Consider the following 19202-nt stretch of genomic DNA (forward strand, 5'->3'; position numbering starts at 1 on the left):
GAGACCTGGCAGTGTGGTGCCAGGACAACAACCTCTCCCTCAACGTCAGCAAGACAAAAGAGCTGATCGTGGTCTACAGGAATTGAAAGGCCAAGCACACCCCATCCACATCGACTGGGTTGTAGTGGAGCAGGTCGAGAGCTTCAAGTTACTCGGTGTTCACATCACTAAGAAATAATCATGGTCCACACACACCAACACAGTTGTGAAGAGGGCACGCCAACGGCTCGTCCCCCTCAGGATGCTGAAAAGATTCGGAATGGGCCCTCAGATAATCAAAAGGTTCTTCAGCTGCAACATTGAGAGCATCTGAACTAGTTTCATCACCGCTTGGTATGGCAACTGCTTGGCATCCGATCACAAGGTGCTTCAGAGAGTAATTAACCAATAGCTACCCGGACTATCTGCATTGATCCTTTTTGCATTGTCTTTTGACTCATCACATACGCTGCCATTACTGTTTATTATCTATCCTGTTGCCTAATCAAATCAAATCAAATCAAGCTTTATTTCTACAGCACATTTCAGACATGGAATGCAACACAATGTGCTTCACAGGAAAAAACTAATTAAAACAATGAAAATATTTACTACACAACAAACATAAGAGGATAAAAAACGAAAGAATAACAATAAAAACTGAACGACTAAAAAGCACCCTGAGGAAAACAAAGCTAAAAAGGTGTGTTTAAGATTTCTTTTACAAATGTCCACAGTTTCGGCCCCCATCAGGTTCTCTGGCAGGCTATTCCAGAGGCTGGGGACATAGTAACTAAATGCTGCCTCTCCATGCCTCTTGGTCCTAGGCTTTGGGATAGTTAAAAGGCCAGTGCCAAAGCACTTGAGGGACCTACTGGGTACATAACGTAAAAGCATGTTTGACATGTATTGGGGTGCACAATCGTGGATTGATTTAAATAGAAGAATCTTCAAATTAATTCTAAACTTACAGGCAGCCAGTGCAGAGACCTTAAAACCAGTATAATGTGTGCTCACCGTCTGGTCTTGGTCAGGATCCATGCTGCAGCATTCTGTATGTTTTGCAATGGCCAATGGCTTTCTTGGGTAGACCAGACAGGAGAGCATTACAGCAGTCAAGCATGTTTGTAATAAAAGCATGGATGAGTCTCTCTCTATCAGGCTGGGAGAGAAATCCTATTGCCTAGTCACTTTATCTATACCTATATGTACCTCAATTACCTCGCACCCCTGCACATCAACTCGGTACTCTCACCCCGTGTATATAGCCAAGTTATCATAACCCATTGTGTATTTATTCCTCGTGTTATTGTTTCTTTTTTTCTATAATTTTTTTCAATGTGTCACTGCATTGTTGTGAAGGGCCAGTAAGTAAGCATTTCACTGTTAGTCTACATCTGTTGTTTACAAAGCATTTGACAAAATAAAATTTGATTTGAAAATTTGATTTAGCAATTTGAAAAGTTGATAATAGGTAGATTTCTATGGCCAATGTTTCCTTTAAGCTTGACTATGCTTGTAGATCATTTGCAATTATCAACACAGAGAAACAGAGGAAATACATTCAAGGAATGTAGCTATGTTTATAAGATGTGGTCTGATGTCTGCATACCTCTATTCTACTCACAGTCAGAAACGTCCGCTACGGTGGCTGCTTCAAGGTTCCAAAGAACACCACCAACACCTTCCCTGTCTACTCCTTTCAACCAAACTCCACTTCACAGACCTGCATCGAGACCTGCACAGATAAGGTTTGATTCTGTTCCCAAAAAGAAACTCTGAAAATCACTGAACCATTTATTTCATCTTCACTACCAGCCCAGACCCCAGTCTTCCTCACACAGACCTAGGAGTGAGGTATCATCGATCATGGCCTGTCTGCTCCCTGGAGATGGGAGATGGAAATGGCATGGCTCTGTGTGATTGAGAGCCCGGAACACCATTTGACTGTTTAAGGTTTAATGTCCCTCTAAGGAGAAATAGATGGGCTCTGGAATCATATATTTTAGATTATTCAAAGTAGCCACCCTTTGCCTTGATGACAGCTTTGCACACTCTTGGCATTCTCTCAACCGGCATCACCTGGAATGCTTTTCCAACAGTCTTGAAGGAGTTCCGACATATGCTGAGCACTTGTCAGCCTGTAGGTGTGTTGGGTCATTGTCCTGTTGAAAAAAATTATAGTCCCACTAAGTGCAAACCAGATGGGAAGGCGTATCGCTGCAGAATACTGTGGTAGCCATGCTGGTAAAGTATGTCTAGAATTCAAAATAAATCATTGACAATGTCACTAGCAAAGCACCCCCACACATCACACCTCCTCCGTTCTTCACGGTGGGAACCACACATGCGGAGATCATCCGTTCACCTACTCTGCGTCTCACAAAGACACAACGGTTAAAATCAGACTAAAGGACAGATTTCCTCCAGTCTAATGTCCATTGCTTTTTTTGTTGTTGGCCCAAGCAAGTCTCTTCTTATTATTGTTGTCCTTTAGTAGTGGTGTCTTTGCAGCAAATTGATCATTAAGGCCTGATTCAAGCAGTCTCTTCTGAACAGTTGATTTTGAGATGTGTCTGTTACTTGAACTCTGTGAAGCATTTATTTGGACTGCAATTTCTGAGGCTGGTAATTCTAATGAACTTATCCTCTGCAGCAGAGGTAATTCTGGGTCTTCTGTTCCTGTGTTTGTCCTCATGAGAGCCAGTTTCATCATAGCGCTTGATGGTTCTTGAAATGTTGAAAGTTCTTGAAATGTTCTGGATTGACAGACCTTCATGTCTTAAAGTAATGATGGACTGTCGTTTCTCTTTGCTTATTTGAGCTGTTCTTGCCATAATAAGGACTTGGTCTTTTTACCAAATAGGGCTATTTTTTGTATACCCCCCCCCCCCCCCACACCTTGTCACAACACAACTGATTGGCTCCAGTGCATTAAGAAGAAAAGAAATTCCAAAAATATACTTTTAACAATGCACACCTGTTAATTCCAAATCAAAACACATTTTATTGGTCACATATACATGGTTAACATATGTTATTGCGAGTGTAGCGAAATGCTTGTGCTTCTAGTTCCGACAGTGCAGCAATATATAACAAGTAATATCTAACAATTCCACAACAAAAACCTAATACACACACATCGAAGTAAAGAAATGGAATAAGAATGTATAAAAATATGGATGAGCAATGTCAGAGCAGCATAGTATAGAATACAGTATATACATATGAGATGAGTAATGCAAGATATGTACACATTGTTAAATTGGCAATATTATAGTGACTAGTGTTCCATTTGTTAAAGTGGCCAGTGATTTCAAGTCTGTATATAGGCAGCAGCCTCTCTGTGCTAGGGATGACTGTTTCCACCTTCTCCTCTGCTGTCCCGTCGATGTGGATAGGGGTGTGCTACCACGATCATCTCCTTTTGTTTTGTTGACGTTGAGAGAGAGGTTATTTTCCTGACACCACAGTCCAAGAGCCCTCACCTCCTCCCTGTAGGCTGTCTCGTCGTTGTTGGTGATCAAGCCTACGACTGTTGTGTCGTCTGCAAACTTGATGATTGAGTTGGAGGCGTACATGGCCACGCAGTCATGGGTGAAGAGGGATTACAGGAGGGGGCTGAGAATGCACCCTTGTGGGGCCCCAGTGGTGAGGATCAGCAAAGTAGAGATGTTGTATCATACCTTCCCTACTTGCGGGTGGGCCATCAGGAAGTCGAGGACCCAATTGCACAGGGCGGGGTTGAGACCCAGGGCCTCAAGCTTAATGGGTACTATGGTGTTGAATGCTGAGCTTTAGTCAATTAACAGCATTCTTATATTCCTCTTGTCCAGATGGGATAGGGCAGTGTGATGGCAATTGCATTATCTGTGGACCTATTGGGGCAGTAAGCAAATTGAAGTGGGTCTAGGGTGACAGGTAAGGTGGAGGTGATATGATACTTGACTAGTCTCTCAAAGCACTTCATGATGACAGAAGTGAGTGCTACAGGGCGATAGTCATTTAGTTCAGTTAACTTTGCGTTCTTGGGTACAGGAACAATGGTGGCCATCTTGAAGCATGTGGGGACAACAGACTGGGATAGGGAGAGATTGAATATGTCCGTAAACACACCTCAAAGCGGGCAAAGAACGTGTTTAGCTTGTCTGGCAGCAAGACGTCGGGGGCCGCGAAATGGCTGGTTTTTCTTTTGTAGTCCGTAATTGTCTGTAAACCCTGTCACATACGTCTCGTGTCTGAGCTGTTGAATTGTGACTCCACTTTGTCTCGATATTGACGTTTTGCCTGTTTGATTTGTCACGGCTCCTCCTCTGCAGTGCAGGGGCGGTTCCTCCTGCAGGCAGAGGAGGGTTGTTAGTGATTGGAGCTGGTGTGATTGGAGCCACCTGGGCTCAGGGTATTTAACAAACTGCTCCACTAACCTCTTTTTTGTCTCCTCGCTTGGCTTGCTCTCTCTCTCCCTGCTCCTCCAGGTATGATCCTGTTTTGTTTGTTCCTTTGTTGGTTTATTTAGTTTCCACTCAGTCATGTTTACACACACATATTCACGCATCCATGCACCCTACATACACCTTACATTATGACATTTCCACACCTCATTCCTTTTTCTTTGTGTAGAGTTAATAGTTTTGTTTTATAATAAAGAACTTTTTGAATTGGCCTATACCGGTTGTTGATGTCCTCTCATTTTGACAGATTGCCTTGCGGAGGTAAGGGAAGACCCCCCTGAAATGGACAAAAATGAATGGGATCTTATTGGCACCGTATGAAACATATACACGATGTACAATACCACTCATTTGGACGCTGTTTCATTCAAAACATATTGCAAATGTCATATGGCAAATGCCAAGTGTCACACAGCAAAAATCCAATAGATGGCGAGTGCGCTCCACCGTAAATGTTCTTATTGCAAATGTAACACAAGTCAAGACCCAAGAGTAAAATTTTGAAAATATGAAAAATAAATCAAAAGCTTATCACCCCCTTAAAAAAGTGCTTTCTGGAGCATTTTTCTAAATTCTTTCATTTTTTTTGTTAATTATACATGTATAAGTATACTGTATGACCATACTTTTGTCATATTTTATTGTCATATTTAAAAAAAAAAATTACTTGTCTATTAGGCATATGTTTTGTCCATTTGCGATATGATTTCATAGGAAGTCAAAGTCACTTTTTTTGCCAAATGCCATAAGAAATGTCCAAATGCAATATGAAAGTATTGAATGTGCCAAATCAGGATGTTTTGTCCATTTGCCATGTACGATCATAGGAAGTCGGTTTCCAAACCCAAAAGTCAGTGAACCATGTCCAAATGGCATTTATAGTGCCCAAATGATATATAGCACTATGTTAAGCCATGAATCAACCTTGACGGTCTATTTGTCATGTATGATGAGGGAGAAGTGGGGCTCTGTTGTTTTTTAATGATTTTTTGAAAAACGTCCAAAATGACCCCTATTGGATGGGCACGGGTGGGGGGTGCTCCCTACCCAACCGTAGACCCCTTGCTCCCCCCCAAAGACATTAAAAAACATTTTAAAAATGTGCTTCTGATAAGCCATTCCAATCACCAGTTGCATGGCTGTCCATTTGCAATATGTTTCAATGGGCATTTACCATCACGAATTTGACCTGCTCAAAAATACTGCAGAAATGCGAAATTGACTATCTCGATGAACTCGGGATGGCCGGGCAGTGCTAGTGGTTCCTCTCCATCGCTCGTTGTGTTGATTTCATCATGTCCATTTGGTGATGTCTTTTTCATTGTTGAATCATATTGCAAATGTACTGTCCATTTGCAATATGTTTCAATGGGCATTTACCATCACGAATTTGACATGCTCAAAAATACAATTAGATATCATTCTGACACCAAACTGACACCACACCCACTTTTTCCAACTCGATTATAAGCCAACTATCACATATTTCAGCGCAGACCCATAATTCACAGCGCCTTCTGTTTAAAGCATAATAAAAACATAAAACACATAGTTATGTTCTAGCTGTGGGTCCAGTTCCGACATTATGTGTAGGCCTAGCTGAGGTGACCCCAAATCCCAAGTTTCGGCTCAATAGGTCATTTGGAGCCCGAGCAGCGACCTTAATTGGTGCTGAAAATCCAAATCTTCCGGGCGTTGCTACGGGGTCCTTGAATGAGCTATCGGACAGAAACATTGGGGTCCGTCTCTATGGGCCGAGGCGGTTTCAATGCACCTAGTCTTGCGACTCTGGGACTTTTCTAAATGTCGTCATTTTCATAATGGTCAAAATGAATTGAAGTTATTGCAAATGTATGAGGCTGTTTCTCGGTCTGAGAACCTTTTAGAGCCACATCGACTTGAGCTCTAGAACATGTTTCTAAAGTTTCAGAATTCTAGGTCTGACAGTTCTTTGATAGTTCGAACAAAGGTAACTATTGCATGCTCTGTGTGTCTCTAAGCCCCACACTGTGTCACTCCATCCTTGCTGTGTGTGAGAGCTTTTCTTTGACATCTGTTGGGAGAAATGACTGATTTACAGTTCATGAGGGTTGCCTAATCACACACATGAAGTTTTGGAAAGATGTGACTTGTTTAACCTTTCGAAACAGCCCCTGTGACCCATATTTAAGGCACTTCCGGTTGACACAGGAAGCTAAAAGTAAACACATATCCTCATTGGGGTAGGCTTTCACAGAATCCTGAGTTTTAAGTCTTTACGTAAAGAACTGACTGATTTACACAGGGTTGAATGCACTATTTCTCACAAACTGCAGGTTTGGTATATCAAAACACCTTTAGGGTGAATTTAACCACTTCCGGATGGTCCAGGAAGCTTAGAATCAACACAGGTAGACCTCATAGTGGCCTGATGGATTGTCATCGAAGACAGGTTCATAAGACATTCATAACCCACATAGGCTTCAGGTTGAATTTAGGGGAGCAGGCAATGTATTCCTATGGGGAGAAAAGTCATTGCAAACTGTTTGATGTAAACACCTTCTTTTCACTGTTAAGGGTTAAGGCCACATGGTCAAGGTGATGCTTGCACAGATCGGGAGGACCTCCGGAATGTTCCTGAGATCAAATTGTGCTTCTAAGCCTAACGGTTCTCCTGCTGTCACCCAAAAGCACCTGCAATTTAGGGCCAGGCTTCATTATGGACCTACTCTTTTCATGGTCGCTGCGCTCAGACCGAGCAAGCTACGGTCAAGCAGGGCATCTCGTTGAACTCGGCACAGCCTAGAGATAATGGTAATGCCATTGTATGCTCTGTGTGTCTTTAAGCCCCGCACTGTGTCACTCCATACTTGCTGTGTGTGTGTGTGTGTGTGTGTGTGTGTGTGTGTGTGTGTGTGAGAGAGAGCTTTTCTTTGACATCTGTTGGGAGAAATGAGGGTTCATGAGGGTTGCCTAATCACACATATTTTACACATCTTTTTAGTTTTAAAAAGATCTGACCTTTTTAACCTCTCTAGGGTAGGGGGCAGTATTTGCACGGCCGGATAAAAAACGTACCCGATGTAATCTGGTTATTACTACTGCCCAGAAACTAGAATATGCATGCATATAATTATTGGCTTTGGATAGAAAACACCCTAAAGTTTCTAAAACTGTTTGAATGGTGTCTGTGAGTATAACAGAACTTATATGGCAGGCAAAAACCTGAGAAGATTCCTTACAGGAAGTGCCCTCTCTGACCATTTCTTGGGCTTCTACACTCTCTTTATTGAAAACTGAGGATCTCTGCTGTAACGTGACACTTCCTACGGCTCCCATAGGCTCTCAGAAGGCGGCAAAACGCTGAATGATGCCTTTGGAGCCCCTGGCTGAAAAACAGTAGCGCATTTGGATAGTGGTCGATCAGAGAACAATGAGACTGGGGCGCGTGCACGAGGCGACACCATGTTTTTATTTTTTCGTCTTTGAACGAAAACAGGGTTTCCCGGTCGGAATATTATCGCTTTTTTACGAGAAAAATCGCATAACAATTGATTTTAAACAGCGGTTGACATGCTTCCATGTAATGGAATATTTAGATTTTTTTTGTCCCGAAACGCATCGGGCGCGTCACCCATCGTCACCCTTCAGATAGTGTCTAGAACGCACAAACAAAACAGAGGATATTTGAACATAACTATGGATTATTTTGAACCAAACCAACATTTGTTATTGAAGTAGAAGTCCTGGGAGTGCATTCTGACGAAGAACAGCAAAGGTAATCACATTTTTCTAATAGTAAATCGGAGTTTGGTGAGGGCCAAACGTGGTGGGTGTCAAATTAGCTAGCCCGTGATGGCTGGGCTATCTACTCAGAATATTGCAAAATGTGCTTTTGCCGAAAAGCTATTTTAAAATCGGACATAGCGATTGCATAAAGGAGTTCTGTATCTATAATTCTTAAAATAATTGTTATGTTTTTTGTGAACGTTTATCGTGAGTAATTTAGTAAATTCACCGGAAGTTTGCGGTGGGTATGCTAGTTCTGAACGTCACATGCTAATGTAAAAAGCTGTTTTTTGATATAAATATGAACTTGATTGAACAAAACATGCATGTATTGTATAACATAATGTCCTAGGAGTGTCATCTGATGAAGATCATCAAAGGTTAGTGCTGCATTTAGCTGTGGTTTGGGTTTATGTGACATTATATGCTAGCTTGAAAAATAGGTGTCTGATTATTTCTGGCTGGGTACTCTGCTGACATAATCTAATGTTTTGCTTTCGTTGTAAAGCCTTTTTGAAATCAGACAGTGTGGTTAGATTAACGAGAGTCTTGTCTTTAAAATGGTGTAAAATAGTCATATGTTTGAGAAATTGAAGTAATAGCATTTCTAAGGTATTTGAATATCGCGCCACGGGATTACACTGGCTGTTGAGTAGGTGGGACGCAAGCGGGACGCAAGCGTCCCACCTAGCCCATTGAGGTTATATGCATCCCAAAAGTTAGAGTAACATTGGTCCAGTGATTTTCTAGCACGAGTGCTACAGTCAATATGCTGATAGAATTTAGGTAACCTTTTCCTCAAATTTGCTTTGTTAAAATCCCCAGCTACAATAAATTCAGCTTCAGGATATATGGTTTCCAGTTTGCATAAAGTCCAGTGAAGTTCCTTGAGGGCCATCGTGGAATCGGCTTGAGGGGGGATATACACGGCTGTGACAATAACCATAGAGAATTCTCTTGGGAGATAATACGTTCAGAATTTTATTGTGAGGAATTCTAGGTCAAGTGAACGAAATTACTTGATTTCCCTTATGTTGTTTCAATTACACCATAAGTCGTTAATCAGGAAACATACATCCCCACCCTTCTTCTTCCTGGAGAGATGTTTATTCCTTTCGGCACGATGCACTGAGAATACATTTGGCTGTACCAATTCCGACAGCATATCCCGAGAGAGCCATATTTCCATGAAACAGAGTATATTACAATCCCTGATGTCTCTGGAAAGCAATCCTTGCCCTGATCTCGTCTACTTTGTTATCTAGGGACTGGACATTAGCGTGTAATATACTCAGAAGCGGTGGGTGGTGTGCGCGCCTCCTAAGTCTGACTAGAAGACCGCTCCGACTCCCTCTCCTCTGGCGTCGTTGTTTTAGGTCGGCCTCTGGGATCAGTTCAAATGCCCTGGGTGGTGCGAAGAAAGGGTCTGCTTCGGGAAAATTGTATTCCTGGTCGTAGTGCTGGAAAGTTGACGCCGCTCTGATATCCTATAGTTTTTTCCGGCTGTATGTAATAACACTTAAGATTTTCTGGAATAACAATGTTATAAATAATGCATAAAACAACAAAATACTGCAACACTTCCTAAGGACTAGAAGCGAGGCAGCCCCCTCTGTTGGAGCCATTTTGCAAATTGAAATGCATACCAGGTCATGAAGCTGGTTGAGAGAATGCCAAGAGTGTGCAAAGCTGTCATCAAGGCAAAGAGTGGCTATTTGAAGAATCTCAAATTTACATTTTTGTCATTTAGCAGACGCTCTTATCCAGAGCGACTTACAGTAGTGAATGCATAAAAAAAAAAGTTGTACTGCCCCCCCCGTGGGTATCAAACCTACAATCCTGGCATTGCACACACCATGCTGGCGTTGCAAACACCATGCTCTACCAACTGAGCCACAGGGAAGACCGTGGTCAGATTTGTTTAAATAAAATATATTTTGATTTGTTTAACACTTTATTTACTACACACAATACCCCATAATGATGAAGCAAAAATAGGTTTTTAGACATTTTTGCAAATTTATAAAAATTAAACATAAACTGAAATACCTTACATAATTATTCAGACCCTTTGCTATGAGACTCGAAATTGATTTCAGGTGCATCCTGTTTCCATTGATCATCCTTGAGATGTTTTTACAACTTGATTGGAGTCCACCTGTGGTAAATTCAATAAATTGGAAAGGCACACCTGTTTATATAAGGTCGCACAGTTGACAGTGCATCTGGCTAGAACAGTGACTGAGGTTCAGGGCACTGGGCGGAGGCCGGCTAGTGGTGACTGATTAACAGTCTGATGGCCTGGAGACAGCAGCTGTTTCTCAGCTTCTCGGTCCCAGCTTTGATGAACCTGTACTGTCTCCACCTTCTAGATGGTAGCGGGGTGAACAGGTCTTGGCTCGGGTGGCTGAGGTCCTTGATGATGTTCTTGGCTTTCCTGTGACACCGGGTGCAGTAGATATCTTGGAGGACAGGCAGTGTGCCACCGGTGATGCATTGGGCTGACCGTACCAACCTCTGGAGAGCCCTGCGGTTGGGGACAGTGCAATTGCCTTACCAGGCAGTGATACAGCCCGACAGAATGCTCTCAATGGTGCATCTGTAGAAGTTTGTGAGGGTCTTCTGGGCCAAGCCAAATTTCTTCAGTCTCCAGAGGTTGAAGTGGAGCTGTTGCGCCTTCTTCACCATGCTGTCTGTGTGAAGGGACCATTTCCGGATGTCAGTGATGTGCACGCCGAGGAACATGAAGCTTTTGACCCTCTCCATTGCGTCTCCATCGATGTGGATGGGGGCGTGCTCTCTCTGTTGTCTCCTGTAATCCACTATCAGCTCCTAAGTTTTGTTGACGTTGAGTGAGAGGTTATGATCCTTGCACCACTCTGCCAGGGCTCTCATCTCCTCCCTGTAGGCTGTCTCATCAATGTGTGTAATCAGGCCTACCACTGTTGTGTCGTCAGCAGCTTGATGATTGAGTTGGAGATGTGTGGCCACACAGTCATGGTTGAACAGGGAGTACAGGAGGGGTCTGAGCACGCGTGGCAGAGGTGTTGTTGCCTACCTTCACGACTTGGGGTCAGCCCGTCAGGAAGTCCAGGACCCAGTTGCACAGGGAGGGGTTCAGACCCAGGGCCCTGAGCTTAATAATGCTTGGAGGGCACTATGGTGTTGAAGGCTGAGCTGTAGCCGAAGAACAGCATTCTTACATAACTATTTATCTTGTCCAGGTGGGATAGGGCAGTGTGCAGTGCAATGGTGATTGCGTCGTCCGTGGATCAGTTGGGGCGATATGCGAATTGTAGTGGGCCTAGGATGTTGGGTGAGGTGGTCCTCTGCTCTGCTCTACACACAAATGGCTGGAAGAAATATCACAGCCTTGTCTATGTGATGATAATAGTGTATTTGATTTAGCCTATTCACTCTGTATGTGTTTGTACTTTGTGCTTTGTGTGTTTTTACATTAGCTTATCTTCCAGTGCTGTGTCAATAAACAAAGAGAACTGTACCAGCATATAACACAACTGCCTCTCTCCAGAGTCCAGAGTTATTCCATATTGTGTGGAGGTGATGGGGGCTATACTGGGGCTATACAATATCGAATAGGAAAAAACTAAGACGACTTCTGCAAAAAACATCTGAACTTTAGAAAAATAGGAATCAAAGAAAATGGAGCAGGAGTGGTTCAGACATCTTATATAACCCACCCATCATGTCACTCAAGGGTAAAATCACATCCAATCCACCAGAGGATGAATGAGTGACCAGTCATATTCCTTGCACTGTAAATTACTGCTTGAAGTTATGCCTCTGATGTTTTTTATTGATCCTGGTTCGGTTTCTACTGCAGGAGCTCCCACTTGCTGTGTTGAGGAAGCCACATTGTTACTGTGTCTGGGCCTCGTTTCTGTTTAGACTGAGTCAACGTTTGCCACTGGACCAGCCATGTCTGGAGACTAATGGCACAGAGCACACTGATGCCTCCATCTCCACATCCCCGTCTGACCAAGACTACTACCAGGTCTACCAGACACCTGTACTTGGTGAGAGCCTTGAATAACCTTTAGTTTCACCGATACTACAGTCCAAGTTTTCAACCATAAAAAATATATGGACTTTATAATTCACTGCAACTGTAATTAAGCTCTTAGCAACAGCATGCTACAATAGAGTATCTCAGAGATAGATCAATGGCGTGTTTTTATGGCAATGTTCAACCCTGCTGATTCTGCCTCATTCAGACTCTAGGTGCAAAGAGAGGACATTTCTGCCCGAGAGGTCTACCTCCCTGGTTGCTCTCTCCAGCTTCCCCGGAGCTGGAAACACCTGGGTACGCCACCTGATCGAGCTGGTGACGGGCTACTACACTGGTAGCTTCTACTTCGATGGCGCGCTTTACAATAGAGGTGAGGCTGTGAACACAGCTCAGGTGTTGTGATGGATAATAGCACATACTGTGAATGCTTGATGTTTCTCTACTGAAATGTATCATTGCATGTTTTTAAGTATGCGCTAAAAATTGTTATACCATGGAGCTCTCAGAGAATTTCCAATGAATGCACTTGTACAGTACTTACAAATGGCAATAACAGCTTGAATGCTCTGTGACGCATACGTTTTCAGAGGTTTGATCATCTTGGGTATCTGGGTTTTTCTACCAGGTTTCAAAGGGGAGAAGGACTACTGGAAGAGTGGGCGTAGCATCTGTGTTAAGACACATGAGAGTGGACAGAGAGAAATAGAGATGTTTGACTCTGCCATCCTGCTGATCCGTAACCCCTACCGTTCCCTCATGGCAGAGTTCAACCGGAAGTGTGCTGGACACCTGGGCTATGCCACAGACGCACAGTGGAGGAGCAAAGGTAACACCACACAACAAGCACAGCTCAGTGGTTAGGGAAATGGACTGGGGGTTATGTGGTAACTAAGGAATGCAAAACGATTAAAGCATATAAAAAACGAGATTTGGGGATTTTGGTCAACTGTTTGCCTTGAACAAAAGTCTGTTTCAAACAGACGTTCATGACTGGTGACAAATGTTCACGTCAGCTGCTATACCTCGCCGCATAGACTCTGAACGTGAGATATCAGCATAGTCTCCACACATCACACATTGATAAGATACACTACATTACCAAAAGTAGGTGGACACCTTCTCATCGAATATTTCATTCCAAAGTCATGGGCATTAATATGGAGTTGGTCCCCCCCCATTGCTGGTATAACAGCCTCCACTCTTCTGGGAAGGCTTTCCACTACTGTTGCAGGGACTTGCTTCCATTCAGCCACAAGAGCATTAGTGAGGTCGAGTACTGATGTTGGGTGATTAGGCCTAGCTCGCAGTCGGCGTTCCAATTCATCCCAAAGGGGTTTGATAGGGTTGAGGTCAGGGCTCTGTGCAGGCCAGTCATGTTCTTCCACACCAATCTCAACAAACCATATTTGTATGGACCTCGCTTTGTGCATGGGGACATTACCATGCTGAAACAGGAAAGGGCCTTCTCCAAACTGTTGCCACAAAGTTGGCAGCACAAATCATCTAGGATGTCATTGTATGCTGTAGCGTTAAGATTTCCCTTCACTGGAACTAAAGGGCCTAGCCCGAGCCATGAAAAACAGCCCCAGACCACTAACTTTACAGTTGGAACTATGATTCATCCGTCAGACTGCCAGATGGTGAAGCTTTTCAATTCAAATCGAATACAAAAGGTGTAGACGTTACAGTGAAATGCTTACTTACAAGCCCTTAACCAACAATGCAGTTTTAAGAAAAATAGCCCACCCCCAAAATAAATAAAAGTAACAAATAATTAAAGAGCAGCAGTAAAATAACAATAGCGAGGCTGTGTACAGGGGGTACCAGTACAGAGTCAATGTGCAGGGGCACTGGTTAGTCGAGGTAATTGAGGTAATATGTACATGTAGGTAGAGTCATTAAAGTGACTATGCATAGATAAAATGGGCAATGCAAATAGTCTGGGTAGCAATTTGATTATATGTTCAGGAGTCTTATGGCTTGGGGGTAGAAGCTGTTTAGAAGCCTCTTGAACCTAGACTTGGTGCTCCAGTACCGCTTGCCGTGCGGTAGCAGAGAGAACAGTCTATGACTAGGGTGGCTGAAGTCTTTGACCATTTTTAGGGCCTTCTTCTGACACCGCCTGGTATAGAGGTCCTGGATGGCAGACCTCTATACCACTACCCTCTGTAGTGCCTTGCTGTCGGAGGCCGAGCAGTTGCCATAACCAGGCAGTGATGCAACCGGTCAGGATGCTCTCGATGGTGCAGCTGTAGAACCTTTTGAGGATCTGAGGACCCATGCCAAATTTTTTCAGTCTCCTGAGGAGGAATAGGTTTTGTCGTGCCCTCTTCATGACTGTCTTGGTGTGCTTGGACCATGCTAGTTTGTTGATGATGTGGACGCCAATGAACTTTAAGCTCTCAAACTGCTCCACTACAACCCCGTCGATGAGAATGGGGGCATGCTCGGTCCTCCTTCCACTGATCTAGAGTCCAATGAGTTTTACACCACTCCAGCTGACGGTTGGCATTGCGCATGGTAATCTTAGCCTTGTCGTGCGGCTGCTCGGTCGTGGAAACCCATTTCACGAAGCATCCGATGAACAATTCTTGTGCTGACATTGTTTCCAGAGGCAGTTTGAAACTCGGTAATGAGTGTTGCAACCGAAGACAGACGATTCTTACATTCTACATGTAACCAATGTGAAATGGCTAGCTAGTTAGCGTTGGTGCGCGCTAATAGAGTTTCAATCAGTGACGTCATTCGCTCTGAGACCTTGAAGTAGTTATTCCCCTTGCTCTGCTTTTGTGGCGCGATGGGTAACGATGCTTCGTGGGTGTCTGTTGTTGATGTGTGCAGAGGGTCCCTGGTTTGGGGCGAGGAGAGGGACGGAAGCTATACTGTTACATTGATGCTGTTAACCCAGACCACTGGTTGCTGCAGAAAAGGGGGGTGAGTGTAACTGATGTGAAATAGTTAGTGGTGGTGTGCGCTAATAGCGTTTCAATCGGTGACGTTTCTTGCTCTGAGACCTTGAAGTAGTTGTTCCCCTTGCTCTGCAAGGGCAGTGGCTTTTGTGGCACGATGGGTAACGATACTTCGTGGGTGACTGTTGTTGATGTGTGCAGAGGGTCCCTGGTTCGAGCCCAGGTAGGGGCGAGGAGAGGGACGGAAGCTATACTGTTTCATACGTGCTTCAGCACGCGGCGGTCCCGTCCTGTGAGCTTGTGTGGCCTAACATTTTGCGGCTGAGCCGTTGTTGCTCCTAGAAGCTTCCACCTCACAAAAACAGCACTTACAGGTGACCGGGCAGCTCTAGCAGGGCAGAAATGTGATGAACTGACTTGTTGGAAAAGTGGCATCCTATAGTAGTAAGGCCAGATTTAGTAAGGCCAGATTGCATTGCTGTGTGCTCAATTTTATACACATCAGCAATGGGTGTGGCTGAAATAGCCGAATCCACTAATTTGAAGGGGTGTCCACATACTTTTGTATATAAAGTGTACCTATTTTCCCCCTCTCCTCTGTTTACTTCAGAATGGCCAGAGTTTGTTGACAGCTACGCCCCCTGGTGGGCATCCCACGCTCTGAGCTGGCTGCAGTTTGGCCGTCGCCTGCTGGTGGTACACTACGAGGACCTGCAGAGGGCGCTCTTCCCCCAGCTCCGCCTCCTCACTTTGTTCCTCAACGCCACCATGATGGAGGAGAGGCTGATGTGTGCCAAAAGCAACCAGGACGGACACTTCAAACGCTCTGGGGGGGCCCAGCGGCCTTCCTTCGACCCCTTTACAGCAGAGATGAGGAGCACCATCGATTCCTACATACTCAAGGTGGACCAGGCCCTGAGGGACAGGAACTACAACGGCCTGCCACACAAATACTAACCCAGATGATCACCAGCTCATCCACACTACAGCCCGAAAGGACATGACAACAACTGAAGGGGGAAGGTGCAATCTCTGACACCACTCCAAGGGGAGTTGTCCAGTCAACTAATTAGCATGGTTGGGTGAAAGTTTTTAGATGTGTTGAAGAATTCTGTCAGCTACAAAACATTTCCAGAAGAGTGGCTCAGAGGGAAGGTGACTGTATGAACACACCAATGATGCACTTGACATTGCCAACCCACTGTGAATGGCTGCAGAGAGTTGTGGAGTAACAATGAGTTAGACTTTAGTGTGAACTGTCAGTTTCACTGGGATGAAAACATTGCTGAACATTACAGCTCCTGCTGAAAGTGACACATTCCCCTTTTTACTGCAGGCATTCGGAGTATGGAACAATTTCCTGTCTGCACAAACAATTCCATCAAGCATTGTAGACTGTGAGGCCTTTAGCTTGTAATGTAATCTTTAGGTCGTTTGAATTTGTTTTGGATTTTTGTGATGTTTAATATCAGTTTTACTGATAGAGGGCGGTTAAACAGAAAACATGCCATCTAACAATGTAATCTGGTGGTTGTATTGGACTTTTGCTAATTAAATGTCCTATGTTTAGCTCTATTGTCAGGTTTTTCATTATTGGTTGAATGATGACTCATATCTTGTTGTGGTAGTCAGTGGGTAGTGAAACTGAGGTGTTTGGTCTTATGCAGGCTTTTTTGTTTGTTTGTGGTTGTATCAGTTTGTAAGTGGCTTCCATTTCTCTGAGAGACATAAAGTGACACTGTACTGGGTAAACAGCCCATTCGTAGCACTGTGTACCATATCTTGTACAAATTGTGGCTGGTCTAATAGCTTTGGTCTAATTTGGTCTAGTAGCTTTCCCATGTTTATAGGGGATAGTGTACCGCTTGAGAATAGAATATGGACACTTGAGTGCAAGATATTTTCCCAAATTATAATTTTTAATTGCATGCTTAATGTTCAGTCTGTTACTGAAAACAACAAGTCAACACATTGGGAAGATAATGGCCAGAAAGGTATTTGAAGATAGACAAACAAACAATTGGTCATATTAATGAATCTAAAAGCTGGATCCATGCACAGACAGACGGCAGCACTGGCATCTGTTTATGTAGATTAGCGGCATAGTTGTGGAACAAAACAAACACAGACTAATTAGAAAATAAATATGGTGCAATTCTCTGGCTGTCTGCCATTGTGTTTGGCTGATGACAGACTATAAAGAATTTCACACAAAGACAACGGAAAACTAATCAACTCATTGAACCCTATCATTTAAATTAGAATTTGTAGAGTTTTTTGGGGTGTGTTACAATGCATTTGCATAGTGATGTGGGCTCTTAAGCCACTGAGTCAAGATGTTGAAACACTTCCTATCAAAACCCTCAGTGATACTATTAACCCATCTGTCAAAAGGCTGAGTCTGTAACTCAGTCATTACAACATCTAGCCCTGGCACAAGGGTGACAACTATAGTGTAACTAGCTCATTGAACTATAGTCAGCTCAATGCATTGCTCTCAATGTGTTTTCAAATGCAGCTTTTTTTTTCGGAGGCGGAGTTCATTGGTTTAATCCAAAAGTAACAACTTTGGAACTATAAAATCAAGGCCTAGATTCAATCAGATCAAGTGTATACCTGCGATAGCCGACACCCGCATAGATGATGTTTTGGCAGGGTTGGACGTGTAACTGCATTGGAGCTGTCAAATCGGTGAGCAGCTGCTCTTGATCATTGTTACGAAGCCACTCGCGTCCCACTCGCATTAGAAGTTCAGAACGAGAAAGTGTAGGTGATATAGAAACAATGACACTCAAATTTAAAATTATTAAATGAAATAATGATGATTTCTATCAGCATAATCAAGAATTCCAGTGTTCGAACTTGTAAACAAGGCTACATGGGAATTCTATTAAAGCAACTCCGTGCAGCCACTGGCAATGTCCGATTTAGGTATAATGCCAGGAGCTGCTTGTGGATTTGATAGCTCTAACGCAGTTCCACCTCCGACACCGCCTAAACAACCGCTATGTGGATGTCAGCTAAAGCGGGTCTAATTTAATAGAGCCCCAAGTAACAGCTAAGTTCGAAGAGCACTGTCCACTATAAAGTCAAGGGTTTTGAATTAAAGCTGGAATCCTTAGTTGCAATATCCATTTTTGAACATTTAAATGAATTATACAGTGCCTTCACAAAGTCATACCCCTTGACTTATTCCACATTTTGTTGTGTTACATCCTGAATTCAAAATTGATACAATTAATATTTTTATCAGTCATCTACACACAATACCCCATAATGAATAAGTGAAAACATGATTTTTAGAACATTTGTGAAATTTATTGAAAATGAAATACAAAAATATCTAATTTACATAAGTATTCACACCCCTGAGTCAATACTTTGTAGAAGCACCTTTGGCAGCGATTACAGCTATGAGTCTTTCTGTATAAGTCTCTAAGAGCTTTCCACACCTGGATTGTGCAACATTTTCCCATTATTATTTTCGAAATCCTTCAAGCTCTGTCAAATTGGTTATTGATCATTGCTTGACAACCATTTTCAGGTCTTGCCAAAGATGTAAGCAGCTTTAAGCCAAAACTGTAACTCAGCCACTAAGGAACATTCACTGTCTTCTTGGTAAGCAACTTCAGTGTAGATTTGTCCTTGTGTTTCAGTTTATTGCCCTGCTGAAAGGTGAATTAATCTCCCAGTGTCTGGTGAAAAGTAGACTGAACCAGGTTTTCCTCTGTGATTGTGCCTATGCTTAGCTCCATTCTGTTTATTTTTTTCTCCTGAAAAACTCCCCATTCCTTGACAATTACAAGCATACTCATAACATGATGCAGCCACCACTAACTATACTTAAAAATATGGAGAGTGGAACTCAATAATATGTTGTATTGGATTTGCCCCAAACATAATACTTTTTATTCAGGACAAGAAGTTACTTTGCCACATTTTTTGCAATATTAGTTTAGTGCATTGTGGCGAACAGGATGCATGTTTTGGAATATTTGTATTCTGTACAGGCTTCCTTCTTTTCACTCTGTCAATTAGGTTAGTACTGTGGAGTAACTACAATGT

General features: G+C 43.2%; 1 protein-coding gene across 1 annotated transcript; it reads left to right on the forward strand.

Moving 5' to 3' along the window:
• Window positions 1-1548: 1548 nt before the first annotated feature.
• Window positions 1549-16706, forward strand: LOC115148902 (WSC domain-containing protein 1-like). The gene is made up of 5 exons (XM_029691202.1): window positions 1549-1730; window positions 12108-12235; window positions 12434-12598; window positions 12854-13054; window positions 15748-16706. The coding sequence occupies exons 1-5, from the start codon at window positions 1570-1572 to the stop codon at window positions 16092-16094; spliced, it is 1002 nt and encodes a 333-aa protein (XP_029547062.1). The 5' UTR covers window positions 1549-1569; the 3' UTR covers window positions 16095-16706.
• Window positions 16707-19202: the final 2496 nt, after the last annotated feature.

Source organism: Salmo trutta, chromosome 15 (assembly GCF_901001165.1).
Source record: "Salmo trutta chromosome 15, fSalTru1.1, whole genome shotgun sequence".
In the NCBI taxonomy this organism is placed as follows: domain Eukaryota; kingdom Metazoa; phylum Chordata; class Actinopteri; order Salmoniformes; family Salmonidae; genus Salmo; species Salmo trutta.

Bases quoted from the DNA above. Each gene is read 5' to 3' on its own strand.
- LOC115148902 (XM_029691202.1), top strand. From the start codon at position 1,570: ATGTGGTCTGATGTCTGCATACCTCTATTCTACTCACAGTCAGAAACG. The intron at 12,236-12,433 runs GTGAGAGCCTTG...TGCCTCATTCAG, and splicing joins CTACCAGACACCTGTACTTG to ACTCTAGGTGCAAAGAGAGG. The intron at 12,599-12,853 runs GTGAGGCTGTGA...TTTTTCTACCAG, and splicing joins TGGCGCGCTTTACAATAGAG to GTTTCAAAGGGGAGAAGGAC.